Below are 27,763 nucleotides of genomic sequence, written 5' to 3' on the forward strand. Positions count from 1 at the left end.
TTTTTTTCCCTGTAGATGTTCTATCTGTTCTGTCTTTTTTTTTATTGTTTGATGCATAAAAAAATTGAAAGATTTATAATGCTCCAAATCACTGGTTTGAAACCATAAATCCTGAATCACAAAAATAACTCATTTTAGCGCTACATTTTCAGCAGCATCAATGACTCTCATCAAATATTTCCGTTTCTTCTTGTCTTTTCAGATTTATGTTCTTACATGTAAAATGTCTACATTTCAAATTTGCACATAAAATACCTGTACATAAAATTGTCAATTTGTATATTGTTATTGCTTATGTACTTGTTCTATTTTTATTCTTTTATTATCTGTGTTTTTGTTCTGTTGCAGTGTGGAAGCTTCTGTCACAAAAACAAATTCCTCGTATGTGTAAACATACCTGGCCATAAAGCTGATTCCGATTCTGTAAATTTAATTTTAAATACCAATACAAATACAATATTTATGTATAAATGATTATAAAGTGCAGTTTAATTCACTGGTCTTTATCTACAGGTGATACTATATAAAAGTCTACATGCCACTCTTGAAACAGATGGTTTTCTATACAATGCCACTGAATAACAAAACACACTTTTTAATTCTGTATTCGATTTATTTTGCAGCTCCACAGATCAGCAATGAACACAGAGCAGAATATCAGGTGTAACTTACATCATTCAGTCATATACATGCAGTGAACATTATATGATTTTCTGTAATGTACATTCTCGTCTGTAATTTCACCTTTTAAATGAAAACATTTTTATTCTGACATTATGCTTTTGATTTTGTCATAGAAATATTAAATAAGCATCACATTGTGTGCTCTTTAATTCTGAACATATGTTCGCTGTACATTCAGTTTGCAGCTACACCAAAAAATGAGAAAATCTCAAGTACAAAAAAAGCATATTTACATTATATTTATAAAGACTCTGGACACAAATTAAAGGTTATTGTAAATGTTAAACACACTTCCATTGGAAGTAAGTCACTGTTTTTATAGGCTCCACAAATATCATAGACAGACAATAATCATTTCAGTAATGAATTTTCAAAGGCCAGGGCCATTGTGCATCAGTACTCTGAGTCCTGTTCAGGGATGCTTTCTTTATCCATTTATTCTTTATTCTGTTTCCGGTCTTCCATAAACTTTATTAAATAAAGTCAACATGCTGTGAAAAGGCGGCCCCTTCTACATGGACTCTTTCATTTAGTCAATTAGCAGATGCTTCCATCCTTCTCAGTGTTTCTGACACCAGTCAATATCCTGATGCTTCCTTCGACCAGTAATACGTGAAATATCAACTCCAAGTGAGTATAATATATCTACATATTGGGAGGTAAGTCTATCTTTGATTCAGACCTGCGCATTCTCCCATGAGGTTGAAATGGTGCTTAAGAGAGAAAAAAGACATCAATTATAACTCATAGCAACACAGCCATACAAACCACCTATATGCTTCTTTAAAGGTTCTCTAACTCTGTCGTAGTGTCTTAGGTAGACTCTTAAGGAAGTCGTGGCCTAATGGTTAGAGAGTTGGATTTGTAACCCAAAGGTTGTGGGTTTGAGTTTCAGGTCCGGCAGGAATTGTCGGTGAGGGGAATAACCATCGCTCTCTTCCACCTTTAATACCACGACTGAGGAGAGACCCTTGAACAAGAACCAAACACACAACTGCTCCGTGTGTGTGCACTTGGATGGGTTAAATGCAGGGCACAAATTCTGAGTATGGGATGTCACTTTCACTTTTTCACTTTAGTTTAGTTGGGATAAGGATTAACAAACAATACTAAAATACAGCGCATTTCCTGAAGATAACATGGTTTCAACCTTTTTGCCCCCAAGACCCCCCATAAGGAAACATTTTAGGGCCCACACAACAGTCTTTTTGACCTCAGAAAAGCATAAAAGTGATTCAAAACAGCTTTTGCCATTGTAGTGAATTCCCATTCATAGCAAACATATGAGAGTGGACTAACACATGTAAAATCTACGGAGGAGAATGGGGTTCCTCTTATGGTTCTACATAGCACCGTTTGACAAAGGAGCCATATAGCACCGTTAAAAGATACATGCTATATAGCACTTAAAGTGGTTCACCTGTGATTACCAATGAACCACTTTTACAGCTATTTAGCACCATTTTTCTCAGAGTGTAGGTTTCCATCCATGCACTTCAAAATGTTTACCGGTACAGCTGATGATCATGACTCTCCATGTGTCAAATCATCTCAGATGAATTAAGCCAGGAACAGACTGTCTGTATTGATTGTGTTGTGGGTCACATGACCCTTAAAGCTGAAGGCAGCAGTAGATGTGATTAATTTCAAGACTTCTTGTTTTACAGATCTGAACAGAAGATTGGGAAAATGCCATGAATATATTGTTTATTAGTAATGTTGTTGTCACATCTGTTTAGATTTGATGTTTCAGGTTTATCAGTCGTGTCTTTAATTTTGTTGTTGCTTGTGATCATAATCTTGCCATGTGATCTTTTCCTGATTGTTTTCATTGGTTAATTGTCCTGCTGTCTCCTTTTTATTCTGTGTATTTTAAACCAGATTCATTTTGTTTTATAGTGTTTTTTATTTTAAATGTCCTGTTTGAGTCTAGAAACTGCACATTATGTGTTTCTCCCACATCTGCTTTGCTCAATAAAGTGCTCAAATGGAGTTATTCAGTTCAGGACACTGCTGTTGAAATCTAGAACAATATTTCCTCCTTTTAATCTGTTTTGAGCAGAAATGAACATTTGATTCTAGAATTACAGATGCAACATGTTTTATTCATATAGTATTATGACTTGCTTTCTTCTGCAGAAAACAAAAGAATGAACTTTGAAGAATATTGATCATCAAACCATTTTTCATTGACTTCCAAATTGTAATTAAAAATGCTTAATGCAGGATATTGGTATATTGCTATAAAATGGACCTGCAAACACAGTTGAAAGATAATGTTTTGACCACAGTCAGTGTTTCTTATTTCATGTAACATGCAAATATTTATGTGACATTTTATCTTACGTGGTCACAATACTGACTTCTGATATAATGATGGACTAGATTCTACTTAGAAGACAATATTCTACATGTGTGTCAGTAGATAATGAGACTGACTTTATAAACACTTAATCATTATATAGCTTTATTAATATTTGTCAGTTATATGATGCCTATCAAGCAGTTCTTACTATATTCAAGTAAGAGAATAACATCAATTTTGATTTCAAGCTAGTATAATATATAGAGCAATATTTCGTAATCTTGCTGCAGGAGACCAATGTGCCTTCATTATGAATATTTCTCTAATATGACACAATGGTTTCAAATCATCAGCTTTTGAGCAGAGTGACCCCCAACAAAAAACCACCTTTATAGTCATACACTGGCCTTTAAAGCACGTTCAGTTCTGCTTATTGTGTATGTTTAGATTTTCATCTGCGTCTCAGAAGCTGTTTCACTCTCTGATCATTCACTGGCAATTCCTGTTTAAAGCAGAATGCAAAAAAAAAGATTAAAATGTCTCTTGATTTGGGGAAATTCTCTAGACTTTAAATGAAAATAGAATAAAAGATAAATACCTCTTATATTTTACAGGCTTTAGTAGTAATCATATACTTACTGCGTTTGTAGAAGAGTAGATATGCCGGTGACTGTAATGAACTGCGAAAATAAAGCTGCACTTTACAATCTAATTTACAATTTACAATATCATAAATACAGTTGTGTATATAGCACATGTCTGGTACCTTTTTGAGTGAATATCAGATGATTTCCAAAGCATCTTCCGAATAAAATAGAATGGGTCCCTTACTGAAAACATTGTCTCAGGAATCTTTGGGAAAAAAGTTCAAAAGAAATATATTTTTGTGAGACACAATGCATGATGTATTACATAATACACTTATATTTTCACCCTTGCATCACAAAAAGACGTACCATTTATATGTATGTGACTACTTTTTTTATTTCATTAAACTTAGGAATCAGCAAATTTTAAACCTGAACAACAGTTCTTGCAAATCTTTAAAGGGGTCATGACATGGATTTTTTAAATTATTTTTTTTATTTTAATATGTTCCTTGATGTTTACTTATAATGTTAATATGAACTAACTAAATAAATAAATATGTGGAACAATGATTATTTTCAACCCTCATTCTGAACCTCTCTCAGAAAAAGGGGCGTGTCCTTTAAGGCTTGTTAGTAATCAGCCGCTGTTATGATTGGCTAACGTCACTGCATAGGAAACAGTACCAACGCCCCTCGCTATTGCATGTGAGTGTTTTGACAACATGATCAAAAATAAAATGGTCATTTCCAGACAAAGCATTATGGAATAATTTACTTACAATGTGATGCAGCTGTAGTCAGATCAAGTACCGCTTCATCTTTCAGCAAATGTTTCTTTGTGACCTCTACATGACACTGAGCCTCATTTACAAAACAAAATCCTCAAACACGATCCAAGACGCCATTAAAAATAAACTATCCACTTGTTCCTTATGCTGGGATCCTTCTGATATCTGTACAAAGACACAAACTACTGTAGCTGTTTAAACCAAACGCGTCAAAGCGAACGCTCTTTCACTCATTTGTCCTGACGACAGACAGAATCAGAAAGTGAACGTGTATCTGTATCTGTATCATCTAGACAAGATAGTGCAGTGATTGTCATTTCTATTTGCTTTTGATGTGACGCGACACTCGCATTCAACTTAATCAAGTGTCAGCCGTTAGCGACTGAACACCGGTGGGCGGGGCCTATGCTGATGTCTTGCTCTGGAGGCAGTGTTTATGTAAACGACTGGTGCTAGGTGATGTCACATTATTCCACTGGATCCAAAACGAGCCGTTTTTGGAGCTTGATTAAATTAATGCTTTGTTTATAGTGAGGATGGCGTCTTAAGCTATGAAACTAGCAGGATGTTTTAATGGTACAAAGGCCTCTTATATGCCAATAGATCAAGGCAAATTTGACTTCTCATGTCATGACCCCTTTAAGACTTATAAAGGCATATAGAAAGTCAGTCAATTTTAAACCATGTTTGTAACCATATTTTCATGTCTATATGTACCTGAAATACATGGCTGTCATCACATCGATACCAGTTTCCATCATCAGATTTGATGTTAGTATTATAGTGTCCATCCTTCAACGTACCATAAAGGTTTATTATGGCATACAGGTCATAGCTGTGGGAGGAAACCTGTCAGGAACAGAGGAATCATGTTCATCATGTGAATTAAACATTACCAAATACATTTAATAGTCATAGAGAGAGTGTGATTGTCTACATGTGTGCAAAACATCAATAACAAGTATTCTGGATATGCAAATCACCATCACTGATATGTTTGTCATTTTTTTAATGATCTTGATTAAATATACTGTTATCTGTTGTTTTTACAGTTATTTCGTGTTCAGTGAATGATTGTTATAAGCTGGAGTTCTTTCATTGACACTGAAGTCCTGTGGACACGAGTGTTTAAGCTCCCGTTCTCTCCTCATTAAACTGTCCTGATTAATTATAAAAATATCAACACTATAATACCTGAACATTTATCATCAACATTCAGCAAATATGCACTGCTGTTACAGACACTCAATCACTGTAATACTGAATTACCTCAGTATGGGCAGGAATTCTCAGGTTGTCGTAATTTTGGACGCTCCTCAATCGTAGAATCAGTATTTGTGGAAAGTCAACATCACTTCTCTGAAGGGACAACAAGGTTATAATTTCTCCATAATGTATTTATATATTTTGTTTTATTTGTGTGGATAAATAATCATTCATGATTAGAGGCTTGTATAAACTCAGTGATTTTAGTGAACAATGCAGTACAAATAACTCCTGTGCAGAACTTTGAAGGGGACATTTCTCATTTATGTTTTTATGGAGTTTAAATATTGCTGTCTAATTCATCTACAGCTCCACAGTAAATCTCAGCTGAACTGAACACTGCAAACACACCAGACTTGATGGAGAAGATACTTGCGTTTGTCTTGGTTTTTCTATCTGAACAGCGACTGCAGCTTACAGTAGATTCACGCAGTTGATCAATGTGTGCCTCCAAAGCAAAGCCCTAAACGTTCAAAGAAGACAATCATGGTGAATGCAGACAGCCATTTTTAGCCATTGGTCTGAATATGATCTGAGACAATTTTCCAAAATTCAGTCATTCCACAATGCAGGAGGAATATTATGAAACTAATCAGAAATAATTAGCAATGTACTCACCACACGATTTGACTCTCTAAGATAGATACTCATTGTGAAGAAATTACTCTGTTCTGATATCCTTTGGTTGCATGAATCACATCTACCAGTTTTCTTCATAGTGCCCTTAAAAATCTACAGTGTGAAGACAAGACTTTATTAATAACCTGAATTGTCAAGTCAGGATTTGCCAGGTCAGTTGGTTTAACAGCTATATTAATTATATCATCAGGACAGCTTTAAAGTGATCATTATCCGCATCATACTATTCTTTAGACTCTTATGTGTTTAATTGTTTTAATTCTGAACAAATGGTTAAATTGAAATCGTTAATGTTTAATCTCTGCACCTCATTGCCATGTCATGCTTCTCAAACAAATTCACAAAATCACCTCAGACTCTTAAACACAGCAGACATGTGTTTTCATTCAGATCCTCTATCGGTCAAATGGCTTTGTGTAATGTGAATCAGAAACTGATGTATGCACAGTTAGTTAATGCCATCCAATAACTTACTAAAAGCAAACATTTCTTAAAAACAGTCATAATAAGAAACCACTGTAAACATTCAGCAGTCAAAGGTGTCAGAATAAAGAGAAAATTCACCTCAGAGGGTTCAGGAGTCTTGCTCAGAATCAAATCCAGATACTCTGCTGCATCTTCGTGTTTATAAACTGGAAGCATATAACAAACATAATAAAACTGCTAAATAACATTCATTATCTGCTGGAAATCACAAAAAAGTCTTTCAGACACCAACCATCAGTGATGCCGAGGCTCCTTGAGATCCCAGCTGTTGAAACTGGACGAGACTCTTTGTCTAATTTATTAAACAGTGACTTCAGCTCTTCAATGAAGTCGCCAACAGAGGAATCATCTCTGGTTCTCTCTAGCCTAAATATTAAACAATATCACATGTTCACTGTGATAATCACAACAAAGCAGAGTTAGTGGAAGTGATTTCTTTACCTCATAACACCTTCCCTGTACTCCTGCGTCATGTAGAGGGTTTGCAGAACTGCGTTCAAGTAGCTGGTGGCTCCTTGATTCATCAAGCCGCAGTATGCTTAAACAAGAAACATAATGTTAGTAGTCTATATGGCTCTAGCTCTGTCAGAGCTTTTTCAGTAGGGCTGAAACAATTAGTCGACAACGTCGACAATAAAAAATTGTCGACAAATATTTTTGTTGTTGAGTAATCGTTTGATCTCATATGACCTAATGTAAGAGCCTGCAATACTGCGGTTTGACCAGTGTGGCGCTGTAGCGCAAGACTAATTCAGATCTCCTGGATGCAATTCAAGAGAAGAAGACACACCCGAACCTGAGCGGCGTTTGATGAATATGTAAATATATATTGCGCACTTTCCTCTCAGTAACACAACAAAAACTGACAGCAGTTAAAAATGCATGTGATTACAACGATGTGGATCTCTGCAGTTCAGTACTCCAGTAAAGTCCGGTCACATCATGTTTATTTATATAGTACTTTATGCAATAGATGGCTTTAATTCAAGCAGCTTTATGGTATTAAACATGAAAAACCAGAGTCAGTGTCGCTTTCAGTTAGAATTACTTGATTTTCTGAAATAAAGCAGCTCTCCAGTGTGGAGCTAGCTAATGATAAAATGTTTTTATTAGTGGGGGAAAACATATTTAATTAAAGTGATAGTTTGTTTTACAGAGATCAAAGCTTGATCTAGCTCAGGACTTTTTTTGGTTATCATACGATAGGCTATTTTAAGACATTATGTTTTGAATAAAATAGTTTATCCAAAGCATCTCATCACTTACCTTTATTTAGATTCTTATCACTTATAAAAGGAGATGTTAGGCAGAATGATGTGTTACTTTTCCATGTAGCTAATTAAATGGTGAGAGAGTGTCTCATTTTGTGTGTCAAATACATCTATTTGTATAATGAATTTGTAACACTTTAACTAATGTTAACAAATGATACCTTATTGTAATGTATTAATTAACATGAATGAACAATGAACAATACATTTATTACATTCATGTATTAATCTTTGTTAATGTTGGTTGATAAAAATACAGTTATTCATTGTTTGTTCATGTTAGTTCACAGTGCATTTACCAATGTTAAAAAACACAACTTGTGATTTTTATAAATGCATTAGTAAATGCTGAAATTAATATTAACCAAGATTAATAAATGCTGTAGAAGTATTGTTCATTCTTAGTTCATGTTAACTAATTAACCTTATTGTAAAGTGTTACCAATTAATTGTATAATAATTGTAATTAAATTATATGCTTTTCTAAAGCTGAAGTGACCTTTATGTTAGAATATGTATACCTTAATATTTTAACTAATTGCAAAAGCTGAATAATCAATCAAAGTCTACTGATTAATCAGTGAAATAATCAACGATTATTCGTTCTAATAATCGCTAGATTAATCGATTATCAAAATAACCGTTTGTTGCATCCCTATTTTTAAGTGTCAATTTAAGTTTAAAGTTTTAAGGTTTTTAAATCCACATGACTTAATGACAGGATGTTCAATTAAAGGGGTCATATGATGTTATTTTAAAGCTCATTATTTTGTGTATTTGGTGTAACAGAATATGTTGACATGCTTTAATGTTCAAAAAACACATTCTTTTTCAAATACTGTACATTATTGTAGTTCATTATTGTAGTTCCTCTATGCCCCGCCTCTCTGAACTAATAACAAAACATACTTACAGTCGCTGAATCAGAAGCGCCAGATTGTCATAGAAAAGTCAGAATTGACCCATTTTTTTTTAGAAATTGCCTTTGTTCACAGCCAGCCTTGTACTCTCCTAGGTTCACAAAACTGTCGTCCATAAAATGCATTGCACAAATTTGAACATTTGGGTTGTGCTGTTCTGTTGTAAACAAATCTTAACCAATGATTCCTAAATGCATCTTTCAGAAGGACAAATAAAGTGCTTTTGCTTTCGCACAGAAACACACAGCGTCTAACTGACACGGCTGCATCAACACTACTGCAGTTACTGAAACCACGCCTTCTTTCTTTGCGTGAACATTTGGGCGGCATTATGCAGATATTTCCACATCGTGACGTAGACATGTGGGGCGTGTTTGAATGAGGCGTTTTAGCCCGGTCTGGATCAGCCTTCTCTTTTAGACAGAATAAGTCCTTTTGTGGATTTCAATGTTGATTATTGATTTAGAACCTTTTTCTCCCATATGATTAATGAAATAAATGATTTTATTTTTGAGTGTGAATCGATAAATTAAAAAAGACTTACCCATAACCGATCTGTTCCTTCCCTGAAAGAAGCATTTGATACTCTTTAACAATATCAGACAAATTATGAGGCAAATTATGTCTAAGATGAGAAGTGATCTATTAATTTTTGTTCAGCTGATTTACCTCTGTAGTGACTATGATTATGTCACTGTCTGTGGTGTAGTTGAGTTTCCCCAGCGCTGCACATTTCATCTCATATTCAGTTCCTGCTCTCAGATCAGTCAGAATAACTGTGTTTTGATCCTTCATCACCGTTTCAGATGTCCAGACTGAGTCCTGCTTCGGTTTATACAGTAATCTGATCTCCAGCGTATCAGGAACCTTCAGAACCACAGTGTTTTCTGTGACCTCTTCAGTGACTGGACAGACTGGTTTAGATGGAGGAATAAAGCAAACAGCTTCATCACATTCACTTTCATACAGCAGAATACAGGAGCCTGGATTATTCTTAATTTCTCTCGAGGACACAATGAACATGTCTGATTTACAGTCATTTGAATCAATCAATTTCCTAAACAAACTTAAATTGCTCTTCATGCTCTTCATGACTTCAGGACTGAGCCAAGACTTTTGCTTTGAATCAGGGCAGTTCTCATCAGTTTCTCCATTTGTTGAAGGACTCAGATAGGATATTTGTTTAGGAAGAAGCACATCTGTCCAGTCCAATGATGTGAATGTGTAACTGACCAGATTTCCAACCCCCAAATCCATCCAGATGGCATCTATGTTGACTTTCACCTGTGCACCAGCATCTTTGAGCTGTCTGAGGACTGGTTTAATGATCTCAGACTCTCTTTCTCTCTCTTTCAGCCATTCTGCCAGGTCTCGTCCTCTGAATGGAGATCCATCATGTTCTTGTAGAAGATCATTCAGTGCTGTTTCCTTCATCACGTCTCCACGGATGTTCGGCAGCAAAGAGCCGAGTCTCTTCATGAGCTTCAGTTTGTACTTATAGCAGTTTTGCTTCATTTGCAGAATTTTATTCTGAAATTCAGTAAAAGTCAGAGCAGGTGAGTCTTTCAGAAGATCACTGCATCTCATCTCAGCAGTGTTTAAACTGTCAATCACTGATTCAGTCGCCGTGATTAGATCCATGCTGATGTCCTTCTGAAGTTTTGAAGCTCTAGAGTGAAGTTTGTCCAGAGGATAAAGCCAGACTCTCAGAGGAACCGCCAGCTCTTTCTTTTCTCCCAGCAGTTTTGGAAGATCAGTGAAAACCTTCAGAGCATCTTCAAAAGAGGTCGGGTTAGACGGTAACTGGAAATCACCATAAAACGTGCATGTGAATTTCTGGACTGCATTCTTCTGGGCGTCATTCATCTTCAGACTGACGTTCACATCTACTGAAATGAATTTGAGTTTCTCAAGGGCCACTTTTGCTTCTCCTTCTACTGTAATTTTGTTCTCATCTGCTGACACTTCTCTGTCAAACACGAAGCAGGCGTCTGCTCCATACAGCACTGCTGTCACCACGTGTGTCGCTGCATCATTTTCAAACACATCATGATAAGCTATATTTTCAGAGGCCAAGTGGTTCATGGTCAGTTCTTCAAACCTGCTGGTTGAGTGATAATGCAGCGTCAGTCTCTGCTGTCTGAAAGACTTCTTGGTGTCATTGAGATATTTTGCTGCTCCTGTCACATTGACCAGTCCACCTAAAAGACTGAGTTTCAGAGATCCGTCGATGTTCAGTAAGCTGGACTTCTCCTCAATGGAGTCTGAAGCCGTGACTTTGAAATCGGTGTTAATTTGGGGACGGGTTCGAATGCTTTGATGGAGCTTTTCTGGATCCCACAGCGTGATTCCTGTGATAGAAATAAGAAGGGTTTAGTAGTAAAATTTATGTCTATAGACACAACACTGATCAGTGTGATTTTTATATGACTTTTCTGCTGTAAAACTCATGATTTCTGATGTTTTTAATATTTCAAAATGAAATAAATGAGCTTATATGGTACATGGGTTTATTAGTGCCACTTTCTCAACAGTATTGTGACAGTTGAGCATGATCAGTCTCTTTTGTGTCAAACTCAGATTTGGTTTGAAAGATTCTTGTCATTTCCCAGATATTTTAAGTATCAGTATCTGATAATTGTTTACACTGGGAAATGTAATTGCATGATTAAATTGCGAAATGCTTTATGTTCTACTGTATTCATAAATATTTTAATATTTGTGGTAAGGATTGTGTTGTTTTTATCCTTTTACTGTATTGTCTATTCTCTTATTTTTCAGATGTATTTGACATGTGATTTGGACATATACAGTGATGAAGCATACTTACTTTTGTACAAAAAATGTGAGTTTATATTGAAATGGTTTCTAAACACTACTGAGGCTGAAATCATAAGAGCATATAATCATACTTATCTCACTATCATCTTACTTATCTGACTTTTTCTTCAGTAGTAATAGTATTCTAACATGCTGTTATCATGCATCATCCTGAAATAAATTTAATAAAATTGAATTAGTTGAACATACTTGGGAAATAGTCAAGATTATGACAGCATTTTTCTCAACATGTCGACACATGAACCAATCTCTTCCAATGTTTGAGGGTCAAAGTAGATGTTGTTCACAGCAGCCAATGAAGACCATAGACTGGCATGTGTTACAAATGTGTTACAAACCTAGGTTCATTCAGGAAGTACATCTGGAATTACTGATGAGTCGTTTCAGTCAGTTCAGAATCACTTCTTTTGTTTTGAACACTTCATTTATCTGCACTTTGATCTTTGAAACTTTGCAGACCTTTAACATTCACAAACAGCGACATTACACAGTACATGAAGTATTGCAAAATGCAGAAAAGGTGCACTTTAAAAGTGCAAACTTTTTTCGTTTTTAATCACACAAAAAAAACAAACAAAGAACACTGTTTTAACAGGGGTGTGTAGACTTTTTATATAAACTATACACCCAAATATTTTATTGACAAGGCCAAATGTCTAATTATTTCAAAATATAAGTATCCAAAAGACTTATAGCAAAAAGCTCTAACATGCTCATGGTAAACTCACTGGACTACCAAACTTTCTGTCACTAATTTAACTTTTAAAATTAGAACAAAATATGGTAACACTTAAAAATATGGTTGGGTACACAACTATGCATTAATTCATGCTTAATTAATGCACAGATAATCACAAGTTAATGTATAACTCAAGAAGAACTAAATCATTTATTAATGATTACTGTATCAGCAACAAATTAACATTTATATATGATTCATAGATTAAGTAATCAATAAAGTATTACTAATTAAAGGTGCCATAATGTATTAGTTCCCTAATAACATATTATATTAACTAATGATGTAAATTTATATATTAATTACCAAAGTTTAATTAATCATTAGATTATGTTATGAATTTACTTGTTGAGGCACAGAACTATTAACTAATTGTTAAGTAATATGTCATGTGGTTATGGAATTTGAATTAGTTAGTTAATGCCATTGCACACTGAGTCCGAAATTTTCACGTGCGTTTTTCAGTTTTTTCGTATTCCTTATCCTTTGTTTGTTTGTTTGTTTGTTTGTTTGTTTATTATTTGACAAAATGTAAAACATAATACAAAAAAAGTCCAAAAAGACTAAATTAAAAAAATGGATGAACAAATCATAAATGGAATGCAATCCACATCAAGTTCAGAAACTCACCATATAAACTCCAAAACATCAATGATAAAATAACCATTTTTTACCTTCCCTTCTAAAACTGCTATCAACTTGTATCTCTTGGATACACCCAGGTAATTTATTCCACGCAACCGAGCTAGTATATAAAAAAGACTTTTTTTCCCATTTCACTCCTAAACCTACAAGGATAAATATCATTACTACTCGCCCTTGTAGAATGACAGTGAACCTCTCTTACAAATACATAATAATCTAACAGATACTTTGGAACCATTTTCTTTAATATCTTAAACACCATCACTAGTTTTAAAAAAGTTACTCTTTTTTCGACTTTTAAAAAACTAATTTTCCTATAATGTTCATCTCGCAAATGCATCAGTGGATGTACTTTCAAAATAACCCTACACAACTTATTTTGAGCAGTCTGCAATTTATTTTTTAATTTCTTTGAAATGCCGCTATACCAAAAAACTGAAACATAATCAAAGTGTGACTGCACTAATGCACCAGCCAACATTTTTAAAGTTTCAGTATCTAAAAAAGCCTGTCTTGCTAAAAATTTTATTCGATTACAAACTTTAGAGTGAGCTAAAACAGCCATCTTTTCTCCTGTCAAATTACTATCCAACACACAACCCAAATATTTTACTTCTCGTTTAGGTATAATAATTTGATCTCCAACCTTTACCTCTAGTCCAAAACTTTTTTTCAATTTAACAGCCGAGCCAAATGTAAAATGTAAAGACAGTTTATTATGACAAAACCACTTGGAGACCCCTTGAATCTCTCTACTTAATTCTATTTCAATATCTTCCTTCCTCTCATGAGACACAATTATTGCTGCATCATCTGCATATAATAAAAGTTTATTTGAACAGGCCATTTTTAAATCATTAATATATAATATAAAAAGTAAAGGACCTAATACACTCCCTTGCGGAACCCCATATGAAATAGTCAAACAATCCGAAAACACCCCATTTAAATCTACTATTTGATACCTATTTTCAAGGTAAGACTTAATCCATTTACAGGCCATATTACTGAAACCCATCGCTTTTACTTTTAAAAGCAGAATACTGTGATCAACTGTATCAAACGCTTTTTGCAGATCTAACAGTACCATCCCACTTAACTTCCCTTTATCCATCTCTTTCCTTATATAATCTGTTAAATATAAAATAGTTGTCTCAGTAGAGTGTTTTCTCCTAAAACCAGATTGAAACTCATACAATATATTATGTTTAAGAAGATAGTCTTCAATCTGCTCAAAAATAATCTTTTCCATCACTTTTGATAAAACACTCAGAATTGACACCGGCCTATAATTATTACACTCAGACCTACTACCTTTTTTAAAAAGAGGAATAACTCTTGCTTGTTTAAACTCATCAGGAACCTTACCTTGACAAATTGAAAGATTTATAATATGGGTAACCATAGGAGAAATAAAATTGGCTGAATCCTTTAAAAACTTCACTGGAATAGAATCTAACCGTGTTGCTTTACTACTTTTAAGATTTATTAATTTCTTAAAAATGTTACTCTTCTTTACTTTAGTGAACAAAAAACCTCCCGGCATAATACCACATTTAGCATAATACTCAACTAACTTATCATTAAATATACCAATTTGTGCTGGTAGTTCATTTACCAATTTTTCTGCAACCGTAGTAAAAAATCTATTAAAATTATTTGCTACCTTTAACTGGTCGGATATCAACCTTCCATCAACATTAAGGCTAATTTTAGAACATTTTGTCTTAGTCTTTTCCTGATACCCAAATTCATTTAATACTCTCCATAATTTTTTAGAATCCTGTTTTAATTCACTAATCTTATCCTTAAAAAAAGTTTTCTTAGCCTCTTTTACCTTATCTCTTACCTCATTCCTTTTACGTTGAAATGCTTCAAAGTTATCATTATTTCTATCCCTTTTAAAAACCTTAAAACTATCATTACGCTCCTTAATTGCCTTTAAAATACTATCCTTCATCCAAGGTTCAGTCCTTTGCTTAATTCTTATTTCCTTATAAGGTGCAACCTTACTCAAAACCTCTAAAAAAAAATCATCTTAAACCTATCCCAGGCCATATCCACATCCTCACATAGTAACACAGCAGTCCAATCAACCTTATTAAGTTCTTCCATAAAGTCTTGTGGACTGTATTTTTTAAAAGATCTCAATTTTACTGTATTATGTTGCTTTATGACATCTCTCTTAGATTTCCTGATTACATATACTATACAATGATCATTAATACCAGCATCCGAAACACCACTTCTACAAATCTTACAATTGTCAGATACCAATACAATGTCAATGACGGTTTCAGTTTTAGGCGTAATTCTAGTAGGATCCACAATAATCTGTTTCAACACATATGATTCACAAAATAAATTAAAATGTTTATATATTGAAGTATCATGTTTTTGCATATCCGTATTTAAATCCCCTATAATTATTAACTCTTGACCAATATTAAAATTAGAAGCACTTAAAATCTCATCAAGTCTCTCATAAAAATCATTTTGATCAGGTGGACGATAGCAAATACCCACTAAAATCGGTTTACTCTTAGGTAAAAAAAATATCCAGCCAAACAGCTTCAATAGCAACACTATCCAAGTCTTTTCTCTCCATAAACATGACATCTGATCTAATATATGCACATACTCCACCACCCTTGCGATTCCTATCGCTTCTTAACAAACAATAATTTGCTATATATATTTCTGCGTCCAATATTGAGTCATCCAACCATGTTTCACTGCAACCAAACAGAGACACATTGGATTCCTGACATAAATGCCGCACATCACTTATCTTTGGAAGCAGACTCCTAACGTTGAGATGAACCATGTGCAATCCCTTCAAAGAACCGATGTCCCTCATTTCATTGATCTCCGAAGTCCTTCGATCCCGTGAAAGCTGCGCGACTTCCTCAACAGACCCGACTCTGGGCCTCGTTGTCCTCGAGGTCCTGCCACCTTCCTCAGATGTAGAAAACACATCCACCCCACCATTCTCCATTCGAATTTCATCTCGTGTTTCAAAACAAGGAAGCAAATCTCTCCAACAATCCGCTATAGAACTCCAGTCCATTCCATGGCAATTTCCGAAATTCGACGTTGCTCGACAGTCGAAACTCGGGCTCTCACATCAGAATCACCTGAAATAACACCTTCAAAATCACTCGATACAGGCCCGGGACATTGATGAATATCTCCTGACAAAAGGAGACACATCATTATAATCACCCAGTCATTTGCCATATGCCTTCTCATTTTTCCGCTGCGTCGTTGTTTCCTTGAACAGTTTCTCCACGGGCGGTAAATCAGCGAAAAAACAACACTCTTCCCAAAACCGAAATGTTTGTATCCACTTATTTGTTTTTCTTCTCTCTCCATATTAACAGAAAATTCGTCCCCTTCTTTCAAACGATTAAAGAGAGTATACAATAGTGAGAGACTGAACAGCGATATTATCACTCCACACCTGCCTGCCGCCATCTTAGCAAAAGTCAAAAGTTGCCTATCAAAATGCTTGCTACGGATGCGAAAATGCAGATAATCGAACCTGATCCAAATTTTTTTATGATGGATGAAACTTTAGGAGGCAGTGTGTAAAAGTGATTGACACAACGTGAGGTCGTATTTATTTTTTAACGTGCGGAAATTTCGGACTCAGTGTGCAATGACCTTTTGTCATGTTCCTCAACAAGTAAAGTCATAACATTATGATATCTTATCAAATCATTATAACTAATGATTAATTAAAGCAGACAACTGGAAGTTCCATTGTGCTAATTAACACATGCATTTAAACTATTAGAACTACTGTATAGTAACCCAGATAGCACACGTACGTCTGCAAGATGTCTGTTAAAGATCTGTTGATCTGGAAAGCATCTGCTGTCTACAAACATCTGACAGACATCTATAAGATGTCAGTTTTACATACATTCTAAATCATAAACATCTTAAAGACATCTAATGACGTCTATTTGACATCTAAAAGGAGACGTCCTATAGACGTATTGCAGATGAGCAAACACCCTAAAAAATACGTCTTGCAGATGTAAATGCAGATGTCAAATAGACGTCTCCTTGATGTACGTGTGCTATCAGGGAAGTCTCTTTGTTTGTGACACTGCATTATATTATAAATATGTAATCTACTGTAAATGTTTACAAGCTGAAAATATATAGTTTAGGTGATGCAGGCTGTATTGGATTTATTTAAGTAAAATATTGCGTGTAATAAACTTGCATGTGTGACATGGGATTTGATGCTACATATAAGAAAAAAAGAATAAATAAATAAATAATTAAAAATAAATAAAAAGATATAGATATGAAGACAATCTCTAAGAGCTAAAAACAAAATTAAGAGGAAATTAAGAGGTAATTCTTCATGAAGGTCAAAAAAGTCTCCTTTCCCACAACCCATTGCCATCTCAGTTCTCTAATGGTTGTCCAGAGGAAAAGCAAAGCCAGCAGTAATACCGTACACCCCACAAAACCCAGAAATTGTAGAAGAGTTGCTGGGGGAAATTGGAAAAACTTTTGAATAGATTGAAACGGAAGCATCTGCTATATTCTTATAAACTTTTTAAACTCTTGTTCTTTTTTTATTCATGCCAGGTGAATCTGAAAGTCCTCATAAAAACAGCACTCAGATCTGTAATAGCCCTGAAGACACAGGACCGGACGTTTCTTTCAGTGCAGGTGATGTGATTTTCTCATCTTTCTCCTCATCTGTCAACATGATGCTGGTGAACTGCAGAACTTGTGCAAACATATCCACATTGCTATGATCAGATGCTTTCTTAACGGCTGTTTTCTCACCGCTGTCATGTTTGTTGTCTGTTTAGTTTGTTATTAAGAGGAAATCATGCCACACATATCTAATTTTGCACAGTCAAAATGTTTGTTAGCAGTATGTACTTCCAGCTTCTTTTTACTTCCAATCAAAGAATAAATAACAATTTAACTGAGTATATTGGGGACTTGAATCATGTACGTACCTCTTGTACGTTACGTGTGCATGAGTGATAAGTTCCTGGCTACAGTTTACATTTACATTTATGCATTTAGCAGACACTTTTATCCAAAGCGACTTACAGTGCATTCAGGCTATACATTTTTATTTATTTTTTTCAGTATGTGTGTTCCCTGGGAATTGAACCCAAAACATTTTGCGCTGCTAACACAATGCTCTAACACTGAGTCACCTTTATTTATATAGCGCGTTTAACAATACAGATTGTGTCAAAGCACTTAACAGTATCAAATTGGAGGATAGAGTGTCAGTAATGTATAATGATAAGATTAAACACTCAATTTTCAGTTAAAGGCATTTCATTATTGAATTCAGAGATGTCATTGTCTGGCTCAGTTTAGTTTAAATAGTATCTGTGCAATCAAATCGACGATCTGATATTTTGATCGTAATTGACGATTATGATATTTAGTCCCTTTAAATATCATAATAAAAGCTTCTTTTTCACAGCGTATCTACTCTGACCCGAATAAAATAAACTGTTCCATGAAGATGTTTTCACACTTGTGTCAGGGCTTCAGTACATTTCTTAATGCAAATGCCATTTTTGTGAAGAGCATTGAACATGATGCTTTGTTATTCTTTTTTCAGGCTCAAAACGTAAAAGGGACACTTTCTTTGTGGTCAGGAGACAGAAAGTCCAGAGAAAAGAGAAAAATAATGAACACTCTGAAAATTAGACAATGCAGTGAGCATGACTCTCAGTCTACAGTGAGTAATGAGCAAAATCACCCGAATAACAGTGATTCTGACTCTGAGACTGAAGCAAACACCTCACAAACCATGCCAGTAGAACCTGTACCAGATAGAGATATGAAGTCAATTGATGCTGATTACAATCAACCAACACCAAACAATTCATCTGGTGAGATGGAACGTCAGTCCAGTGAAAGTGAGTGTGAAAAAGGGAAAGACCAGCAAGATCGGGAAGTTCTCTGGAAAAACAGAGATTCTAACCCTGAGACTGAAGCAAACACCTCGCAAACCGTGCCAGATGAACCTGTACCAGATAGAGATATGAAGTCAATTGATGCTGATCACAATCAACCAACACCAAACAATTCATCTGGTGAGATGGAACGTCAGTCCAGTGAAAGTGAGTGTGAAAAAGGAAAGACCAGCAAGATCGGGAAGTTCTCCGGAAAAACAGTGATTCTGACTCTGAGACTGAAGCAAACACCTCGCAAACCGTGCCAGATGAACCTGTACCAGATAGAGATATGAAGTCAATTGATGCTGATCACAATCAACCAACACCAAACAATTCATCTGGTGAGATGGAACGTCAGTCCAGTGAAAGTGAGTGTGAAAAAGGGAAAGACCAGCAAGATCGGGAAGTTCTCTGGAAAAACAGAGATTCTAACCCTGAGACTGAAGCAAACACCTCGCAAACCGTGCCAGATGAACCTGTACCAGATAGAGATATGAAGTCAATTGATGCTGATTACAATCAACCAACACCAAACAATTCATCTGGTGAGATGGAACGTCAGTCCAGTGAAAGTGAGTGTGAAAAAGGGAAAGACCAGCAAGATCGGGAAGTTCTCCGGAAAAACAGTGATTCTGACTCTGAGACTGAAGCAAACACCTGCAAACCGTGCCAGATGAACCTGTACCAGATAGAGATATGAAGTCAATTGATGCTGATCACAATCAACCAACACCAAACAATTCATCTGGTGAGATGGAACGTCAGTCCAGTGAAAGTGAGTGTGAAAAAGGGAAAGACCAGCAAGATCGGGAAGTTCTCCGGAAAAACAGTGATTCTAACCCTGAGACTGAAGCAAACACCTCACAAACCGTGCCAGATGAACCTGTACCAGATAGAGATATGAAGTCAATTGATGCTGATCACAATCAACCAACACCAAACAATTCATCTGGTGAGATGGAACGTCAGTCCAGTGAAAGTGAGTGTGAAAAAGGGAAAGACCAGCAAGATCGGGAAGTTCTCTGGAAAAACAGTGATTCTAACCCTGAGACTGAAGGAAACACCTCACAAACCGTGCCAGTAGAACCTGTATCAGATAGAGATATGAAGTCAATTGATGCTGATCACAATCAACCAACACCAAACAATTCATCTGGTGAGATGGAACGTCTGTCCAGTGAAAGTGAGTGTGAAAAAGGGAAAGACCAGCAAGATCGGGAAGTTCTCCGGAAAAACAGTGATTCTGACTCTGAGACTGAAGCAAACACCTCGCAAACCGTGCCAGATCAATGTACACTCGAAATGCAGTCAAATGATGCTGATAATGACAACCATTTGAAACTACTTCCTTCTAGTGCAGATCGAGTCTCTACTAGAAGAACACTCATGAAATATTATATCGGGATCCCATCTTTATCTCTTCTTGTTTTTCTTATCCTTTTTATTATTAGTTATTATTGCCCACCTCACTTACTGATATTTGCTGTTGTTCTTCTTCTTCTTACTCTTATTTGTCTTCTTGTTCTTCTGGCCAAATTTGTTGTGTCTTACTTGCTCCCCAATAGGTTTACTACAGGAAGAAATTATGACTCACAGCACTCTGGTGTGATATAATTTTTAAAGGTCCCTGTGTTAATATTGCACAAGGAAAGTGTGTACACTACCAATCAAAAGTTTTTGAACAGTAAGATTTTTATTGTTTTTAAAGCATTCTCTTCTGCTCACCAAACCTGTATTTATTTGATCCCAAATACAGCAAAAGCAGTAATATTCTGAAACATTTTTACTATTTAAAATAACAGTTTTCTATTTCAATATGTTTTAAAATGTAAATTACTTGACACAAAGTGCTCAAAAAAAGTTTTACCTGTTAATACAATATTTGGGCCTTTATATTGGTTCAGTATGTTTTAGTATTTTTGTAGCATTAGGCATTAAAATTCATTTAGATAATGTGTTCAGGATTTTAAGACAGAAAGTAAGCAATAGAGTTGGAATACACAATAATTTGGTAGATGTATTTTATTGATCAAGTGATGACAATGACTTCTTTAATTAACAACTGAACAAAAGCTCAAAGATGTATTCAGTAAAGTTCAGTCGTTCCATTTTCAATGATTCAATGGTAAACTGGCTCTCTGTACAGATGGAGAACCAGGTTTGCCTTGAGAATCATGTGATTTACCAGAATCATTTCTTATTGGAGAAGAGGAAACCGAGATGTGTTTTCCAGAAACACCCGGGAGACGGTGTGACTGTATTGTTATTGTGATGCAGCCACAGGTGCTCAGTCATAATAGCCTGTATTTATATACTGCCAATGTGAACACAAGAGGAGTTTGGCCACCTGCTCTTTTCCACTTCCAGCACTGATCATAGTAAACAGACATCAATCCACCAAGTGAAAGGGATATGTGGACTGTAGTTTTTCCAGGTTGAGAAAAAAAAAAACACTGTTTGTGTGTCCACAGTTGTGAGAGTTAACTCAAGAGAACTAAACATTGCACAATTATTTGACAAATTAAATCTACTCTGTGACTTGAGTTTTACATTCCAGACATTTTTTTCCTTTAAAAGGGCCTTTTCTTTGGTTAAGTTGATGTGATATTGGTTTTATTATAATTCTAAATGCATACATTGGAGAAGTCATTAAAACTGAAACCCAGTGTGAGTGAGAGATGTGACTACTGAAGACAAAGCGTAAATAAAATTTGAAAATTTCCTGTATCCACATCTGCTGGCATCTTTACAGATGGCTCTACAAGCTTGAAAAAAGTGTAACATGGAGTGACATAATGTACACATTCCATAAAACATTGTCTTTAATACTTGTGGTGGGGGAAACCATTAGAAAAGGAAATTCAATCTGTGGGATAAAAGGTAGGTTAAATATGTACTGTATATGTTTTTGCTCCTGCATTGTAAACACTGAACATTAAGAAATTATAAAACCATAAATAGTGTGTTGTTTTTTATGGGAAAACAAAAACAAAAACCAGTTAAATAGACTTTTTATAATTCCAATAGAGGTCTGTTGACATAAATAAATACAGCCTAGAAGATAAAGGAACTGAATTAGTGAGGAGCTGCAGTCATCTTGGTAAGTTATGCAGATATCAGTTTAACGCAAGATGCATCATTTTGTGCTTGTATATTTGATCTTAATTACTTTACAAACTATACACATTTGTAGAGAGACACAGCCATATTTAATTCATTCAAGATAAAAGTTAGACTTAAATCTTTCAGATCCATTTGATGATGAACCCAAAGTTTCAAGGGCTGTATTATCCTGTGGTCATGTTACGAGTGCTGACACATCAGCAGACCTCTGCAAAACACAGGTGAAAGAGTAAGTTGTTAGAAAAGCCCACAAGACTTCCAGTTCCCGATAGTCAAGATGATATCGATGATCTTGTGCATTTATTTCAGCGAGAAAAACACTTTAAATGTCATCTATGTAAAGTGCTTTTATGGTGAGGTGAGAAAACGGGCCAAGCTTACACCAAGTGAACAGCTCTTGAAAAATTTAAAAATATTGTTGAAAATGCTGCTAATAATAATGAGACTAAAATGGCACAATGCACAAACAAAATCTTTAACTAGGATCCTTATCTCTTCTATTTCTTTTAGTTATTATTGCACACCTCAAATACTGACATTTGCTGTTGTTGTTCTCCTTCTTTCTCTATTTATTTATTTATTTGTCTTCTGGCCAGATTTGTTGTGTGTTACTTGCTCCCCACTATGTTTACTGCAGACAGGAATTATGACTTTGGTGTGATATGATTTTATAAGCTCCCTGCGTTAATATTGCACAAGGAAACAAGATGATTAGTTGTCCAACATTTCGCAATATTACTGCAATGTTCACTTGCATTACTTGACACAAAACGCTCAATAAAGGTTTTACCTGTTAATAGAATATTTGGGCCTATATATAGGTTTTGTATGTTTTCATTTTGTTCACAGAGTATTTTTATAGCATTAGGCATTAAACATTAATTTAGATAATTTATTCAGGATTTTAAGACAGAAAATGAGCAATGGAATTGGAATACACAATAATTTGGTATGTAAAATGTATTTTATTGATCAAGTGATGACAATGACTTCATTAACAACTGAACAAAAGCTAAAGGACGTATTCAGTGGAGTTCAGTGGAGTGGAGGGCTTAGAAAATCATGATGTAAATGTGAAACTGTGTTTCCTGGTTCGTCATCGTTACTTTTTCAATGATTCAATGAGAATGGCTCTCTGTACAGATGGAGAACCGGTTTTGTCTTGAGAATCATGTGATTTACCAGAATCAACTCTTATTGGAGAAGATGAAACAGCGTGACTGTCGTAAGGCTCATCTCTTCTTTAAACAATACAACAAAGATGATTAAGAAGACTGGGTTCTACGGTATGTGAAAAAGTGTGTGTGTGTGTGTGTGTGTGTGCGTGCGTGCGTTTTTGTGACAAATGAGCACATACATTTGTATAATGACATGGGTATGACAGGTATTACAAGGAGAAAGTCACACAGTGAGGTTTTTTTTTTGAGAAAGTAAAAATACACAAAGTTTCCTGTAAGGGGTAGGGTTAGATGTAGGTTTGGTGTAGGACAATAGCACATACAACAACTGAGACACAAACTGAGCAAGTTTCTCAGACATTTGACAAACAGAAATTAAATAATGAATCCCTGAACAGAGTTAGGTTCAATATCAAAAGTGGCCGTGAGTATCTTATCAGTTCTTGCTGTTAGATGTTACTCCACTGTAAGTTCTTGGACAAGTCTGGGGCCTGTTCACGTGTAGGCTTACATATTTGTGATCAATCTAATTATGCTTGTGAATGAATTTCACTGTGACAGAGTTTCATTATGAATGATGAAATGCATCTTGAGTTGACAGAAGGCTTGTGGCCAGCCAATGAATGACTCTATTTATAAACATTGTGATTATTTTCTGTTAAAACATAAACCACTACAGATATGCTAATATTACAAACTATGCAATATTGAGTAAAGAGATTAAGATCTCCTCAGATGATTGTTTTTTGTTGTTGTGTTTTTCTGCCCAGTAGGATGTGAAAGCTTATGTAGTTGAATATGTATTGTTGCTTTGTTTTGAATATATCTGTCCAGTAAAAAGTGCATAAAAAAGAATATGAGAAAAAAAAAAAGTTAAAAAAAAAGAGCCTAATAATTAATGAGCTTTAATGAGCCTATATTTGTCGCTGTCTTGACTATCCATGATTGTTACATTGATTTAACAAAATTCCTGAAAGATTAAGCATCAACATGACAAAAACACCTCTGCAGAACTCGAAAACACTTCGTGAATCTTTTCATGGTTTCAGTACTCAAGAAAAAAACTCATATGTCCACATTCCTGTTAACATTATTAACAGATGCTCAACAAACTGGTTTTGAGGAATTAATTACAGCATGAATCATGTCAATGTCTGGAACAAACGCTTGTGGTTCAGTCTCACGCAAGGAAACTATACAGTACGTAAGCAAATGTCCTGACTGGCACAACAGCACAGACTTTGAATATGATACTTTCATTTTCAATGAGGGAAAAAACACATTGGTGCCAAAAACAATTTCATTTTCTGTATTTATAGTTAATAACCCTAACTAATTTATTTAAATTCTATTCAATAAATGCACTTGTGAAAATGAACATTTGGTTTATACACACAGCACTGGTATTAAAATTTAAATGTAAGGAAAATAAATAATTTGAAATTATTTATATATTTTATATTATATATTTCATAATTTAATGCCATTGTAATCATCGATTATTAAACTTATATGCATGTTATTCATATGAATAATGTGTAACACTTACAAATAAGTCCTGTATCATGAGTCAGTAACATGTTTCTCATCTTTCTCTGCACTTACTGAAGTCACATGATCATCTGTGTTTCTCTGAGTAACATCTCCATCTGCTGTTCATTTATGAGTCCATCTATCGCAAACCGTTTTATTTATTTATTTAAATGCACTAGCATCTATTTTACTGCTACTAGTACTTATTTTGGTAACACTTCATTTTAAGGTGTCCTTGTTACACATTTACTTACTATTATAATAACAATAAATTATGCAGAATTACTTGCAAATAATAATCCTAACCCTAACCATATAGTAAGTACATGTACTTCATTAATATTACTCAGTACTTAAATGTATAATTATACTGTAACAAGAACACCTTAAAGTAAAGTGTAACCCTTATTTTTTAGCTGCTAGTATTCTGGCATTTGACTGAATGTCATGTGTTTTTGAAACTTGAAATGGTGAAATAATTAAGAGCCATAAACTGAATTTACTGCAGCAGCATTCGCTCTTCAGGCCTTTTGATGATTTCACAGACTGTCCAGTGATGATCAGTTTTCATATGATTTCAGAATGGAGTTACACTGAATGACCTCAAACAAACTGCATATTCAGAACAAAAGTCCCCAGGTTATTTAAAAAAAAAAAAAAAAAGACTTGCCAAGGAAACAAAATGTTTTTTTTTAACTTGGTATTTTATATGTTTATTATGGTGGTGGTTGAGGAGAGACCCCCACATGATTGTAAAGCACTTTGGGTGTATTGCAATACACAATAAAGCGCTATATAAATGCCTCATTCATTCATTATTAAAAGAAGTAATGGTAAAATCAAAGTCTAGCCCATTACACTGAATGACAATTTTACGGTTTGGAATATTATCTCACCCATATTTTGACATTTTATTTTGAGTGAAGACTTATGTTGTATTTTTCAGTGACTGCCTTACAAGGGCTTGTTTTCAAGTAGCATATTAGTCATTCTTCTTCCATATTTTCAGTGTATAAACCGGATGGAACTGTATGTAGACTCTGAATGCTCTTCTCGTGTCTGTTGATGATCATCCGCACTGCTCTGATCACAGCATGAAATCAACTCAAGAGCAAGTCAACTGTTTTCTGACACATTCTGACTTGGGCTTGTGTTTTCTTGTAGTTCATTAGATCCATGAACGTGTGAGATGCTTTCACCTTTCTAAAATGCTTTTATCTTCTCGGTGACCTTCACCTCTGTATTGTGCTGCTTATTCTTGAGCTGCATTTCTCTCCTTCAACATGTAAAGCACATGATTTAATTCATCCATCACTACATATTATGCTAAACATCTCCCAGCCAGCATTTCTCATCTTCCATGGCTATATGCTCTTTTCACCCAAGTGTACAGTACAGCGTGTGCATATTTAACTCAGTATTACCAGATTTAATTTACAAACACACTTCACCAATTCCAAACCACATCAATCTTAATAACTACTATTAATTTGTATATAATCATTTATGAGTGATATGTAATTGTTAACGATGGCTGGAAGTGAAAAACATCTTATATTCAAATGTGCATAATTAAGCAGGCTTTTTTTATATACAGGTAAAATGGGCAAAAATAAAAAATATAAAACATTAAAAGGTTTGAACACTGAAAGTCAACAATTAGTCAAAAATATAGTAATGCATATAAATACATATTGCATCCTCCTCATGCACATTTCTAAGCTTTTCAGTGAATATCATAATTCTCTGGCTGAGAATATTCCTCCACCTTTGAGTTGTTTGTCTCACTGTATTTCGAGTCGATGCGGATAATGAAGAGAAGAGCATGTGGCCCAGGATGACACAGAAACGGACTGTGCATAGATTCTAATTTATTCTGTGTTTTGCAGTAGTTGGATCAGAAAAAGGGAGAAGAGGAAGGGAGAGGAGTGAGAATGTGTGTTGGACTGTGCATTTTTATGTTAGTTTGTTTGTTTGTTTGTTTTTCCCACACGTGGAACCTATAAATGCTTATTTCTGCCATGGATGATAAAGGGTAAAGAGTGATTGTGACTTTATCTCAGAATTCTGGCTTTTTTCTTTCTTGCAATTGTGAATTTACAGTCTCTCAAAATTCTGATAAAGTCTGAACTGCAAGATGCAAACTCGCAATTCCAATAATAGAAGTCCGAATTGTGAGATAAAAAGGTCACAGTTACTGTTTTTACTTTTTTATTCTGTGATGGAAACAAGCTTGCATATTAACCAAAGGCCATGTATGTTGTAATTTTTATTGATCCCTGGCATCAGCTACCAGCCACATACACCCCTCACCCACTGGAAAGCAATTTCAATCAAGGTTCCAACTGAATCTGCATAGGGGACCTTATTTTTGTCTATTGTACATTCTATAAAGAAACGACTCATTCAGTTTTAGATAGTATGTTGCCAAGAACAAACACATTCAACACTTAAAAATGTAAAATAGGTTTCAGCTGAAGGTAAACTGAAGGCTAAATTACAAAAAAACTATGGATTTTTATATAGTCTATTATATGCAGGTAGAACTGAAACATGAAAAGTAATGCAGTTTTTGTAAAGCCATCAACTGTTAGTATTTTGACAGTCACGGTGCTATGATTGACTATATGCTTCTGTTGGAAAGAAACTAGTTTGACCGAATGACTCGATTTTGAATCGGGTTTGCTGTTTTTTGATAGAGTTAGTAGAAAAATGTATAAAATGAGAGTTTGTATTTATTTAACAAAATGTGGTTTTGGCCAGATTATTAACTATTTGGCTAATTGTGTGATGTA

General features: G+C 34.9%; 2 protein-coding genes across 3 annotated transcripts in view; one reads left to right on the plus strand and one right to left on the minus strand.

Moving 5' to 3' along the window:
- Window positions 1-3,358: 3,358 nt before the first annotated feature.
- LOC131534707 (verrucotoxin subunit beta-like) overlaps window positions 3,359-27,763 on the minus strand; it is a 41,404-nt gene continuing 16,999 nt past the window's right edge. Inside the window, exons 4-15 of the mRNA XM_058767737.1 lie at window positions 9,619-11,300; window positions 9,494-9,515; window positions 7,200-7,296; window positions 6,991-7,124; window positions 6,837-6,904; window positions 6,252-6,365; window positions 6,010-6,096; window positions 5,637-5,726; window positions 5,085-5,216; window positions 3,756-3,841; window positions 3,629-3,669; window positions 3,359-3,491 (exon numbers count right to left, since the gene is read on the minus strand). Coding sequence (XP_058623720.1) covers window positions 3,475-3,491; window positions 3,629-3,669; window positions 3,756-3,841; window positions 5,085-5,216; window positions 5,637-5,726; window positions 6,010-6,096; window positions 6,252-6,365; window positions 6,837-6,904; window positions 6,991-7,124; window positions 7,200-7,296; window positions 9,494-9,515; window positions 9,619-11,300 — 2,570 coding nt within the window. The 3' untranslated portion in view covers window positions 3,359-3,474. The remainder of the gene's footprint in view (window positions 3,492-3,628; window positions 3,670-3,755; window positions 3,842-5,084; window positions 5,217-5,636; window positions 5,727-6,009; window positions 6,097-6,251; window positions 6,366-6,836; window positions 6,905-6,990; window positions 7,125-7,199; window positions 7,297-9,493; window positions 9,516-9,618; window positions 11,301-27,763) is intronic.
- Window positions 11,729-22,080, plus strand: LOC131534709 (putative surface protein SACOL0050). 2 transcript variants are annotated; one of them, XM_058767741.1, is made up of 3 exons: window positions 11,729-11,794; window positions 17,786-17,869; window positions 18,795-22,080. In XM_058767741.1, exon 3 carries the CDS (start codon window positions 19,831-19,833, stop codon window positions 20,746-20,748), a length of 918 nt encoding a protein of 305 aa, XP_058623724.1. In that variant the 5' UTR covers window positions 11,729-11,794; window positions 17,786-17,869; window positions 18,795-19,830; the 3' UTR covers window positions 20,749-22,080. Both variants share the same exon structure in this region, with proteins under 2 accessions (XP_058623724.1, XP_058623725.1).

The sequence above is a fragment of the Onychostoma macrolepis genome, chromosome 25 (genome assembly GCF_012432095.1).
Source record: "Onychostoma macrolepis isolate SWU-2019 chromosome 25, ASM1243209v1, whole genome shotgun sequence".
NCBI classification, from domain to species: Eukaryota; Metazoa; Chordata; class Actinopteri; order Cypriniformes; family Cyprinidae; genus Onychostoma; species Onychostoma macrolepis.

Bases quoted from the DNA above. Each gene is read 5' to 3' on its own strand.
- LOC131534709 (XM_058767741.1), top strand. From the start codon at position 19,831: ATGAAGTCAATTGATGCTGATCACAATCAACCAACACCAAACAATTCA.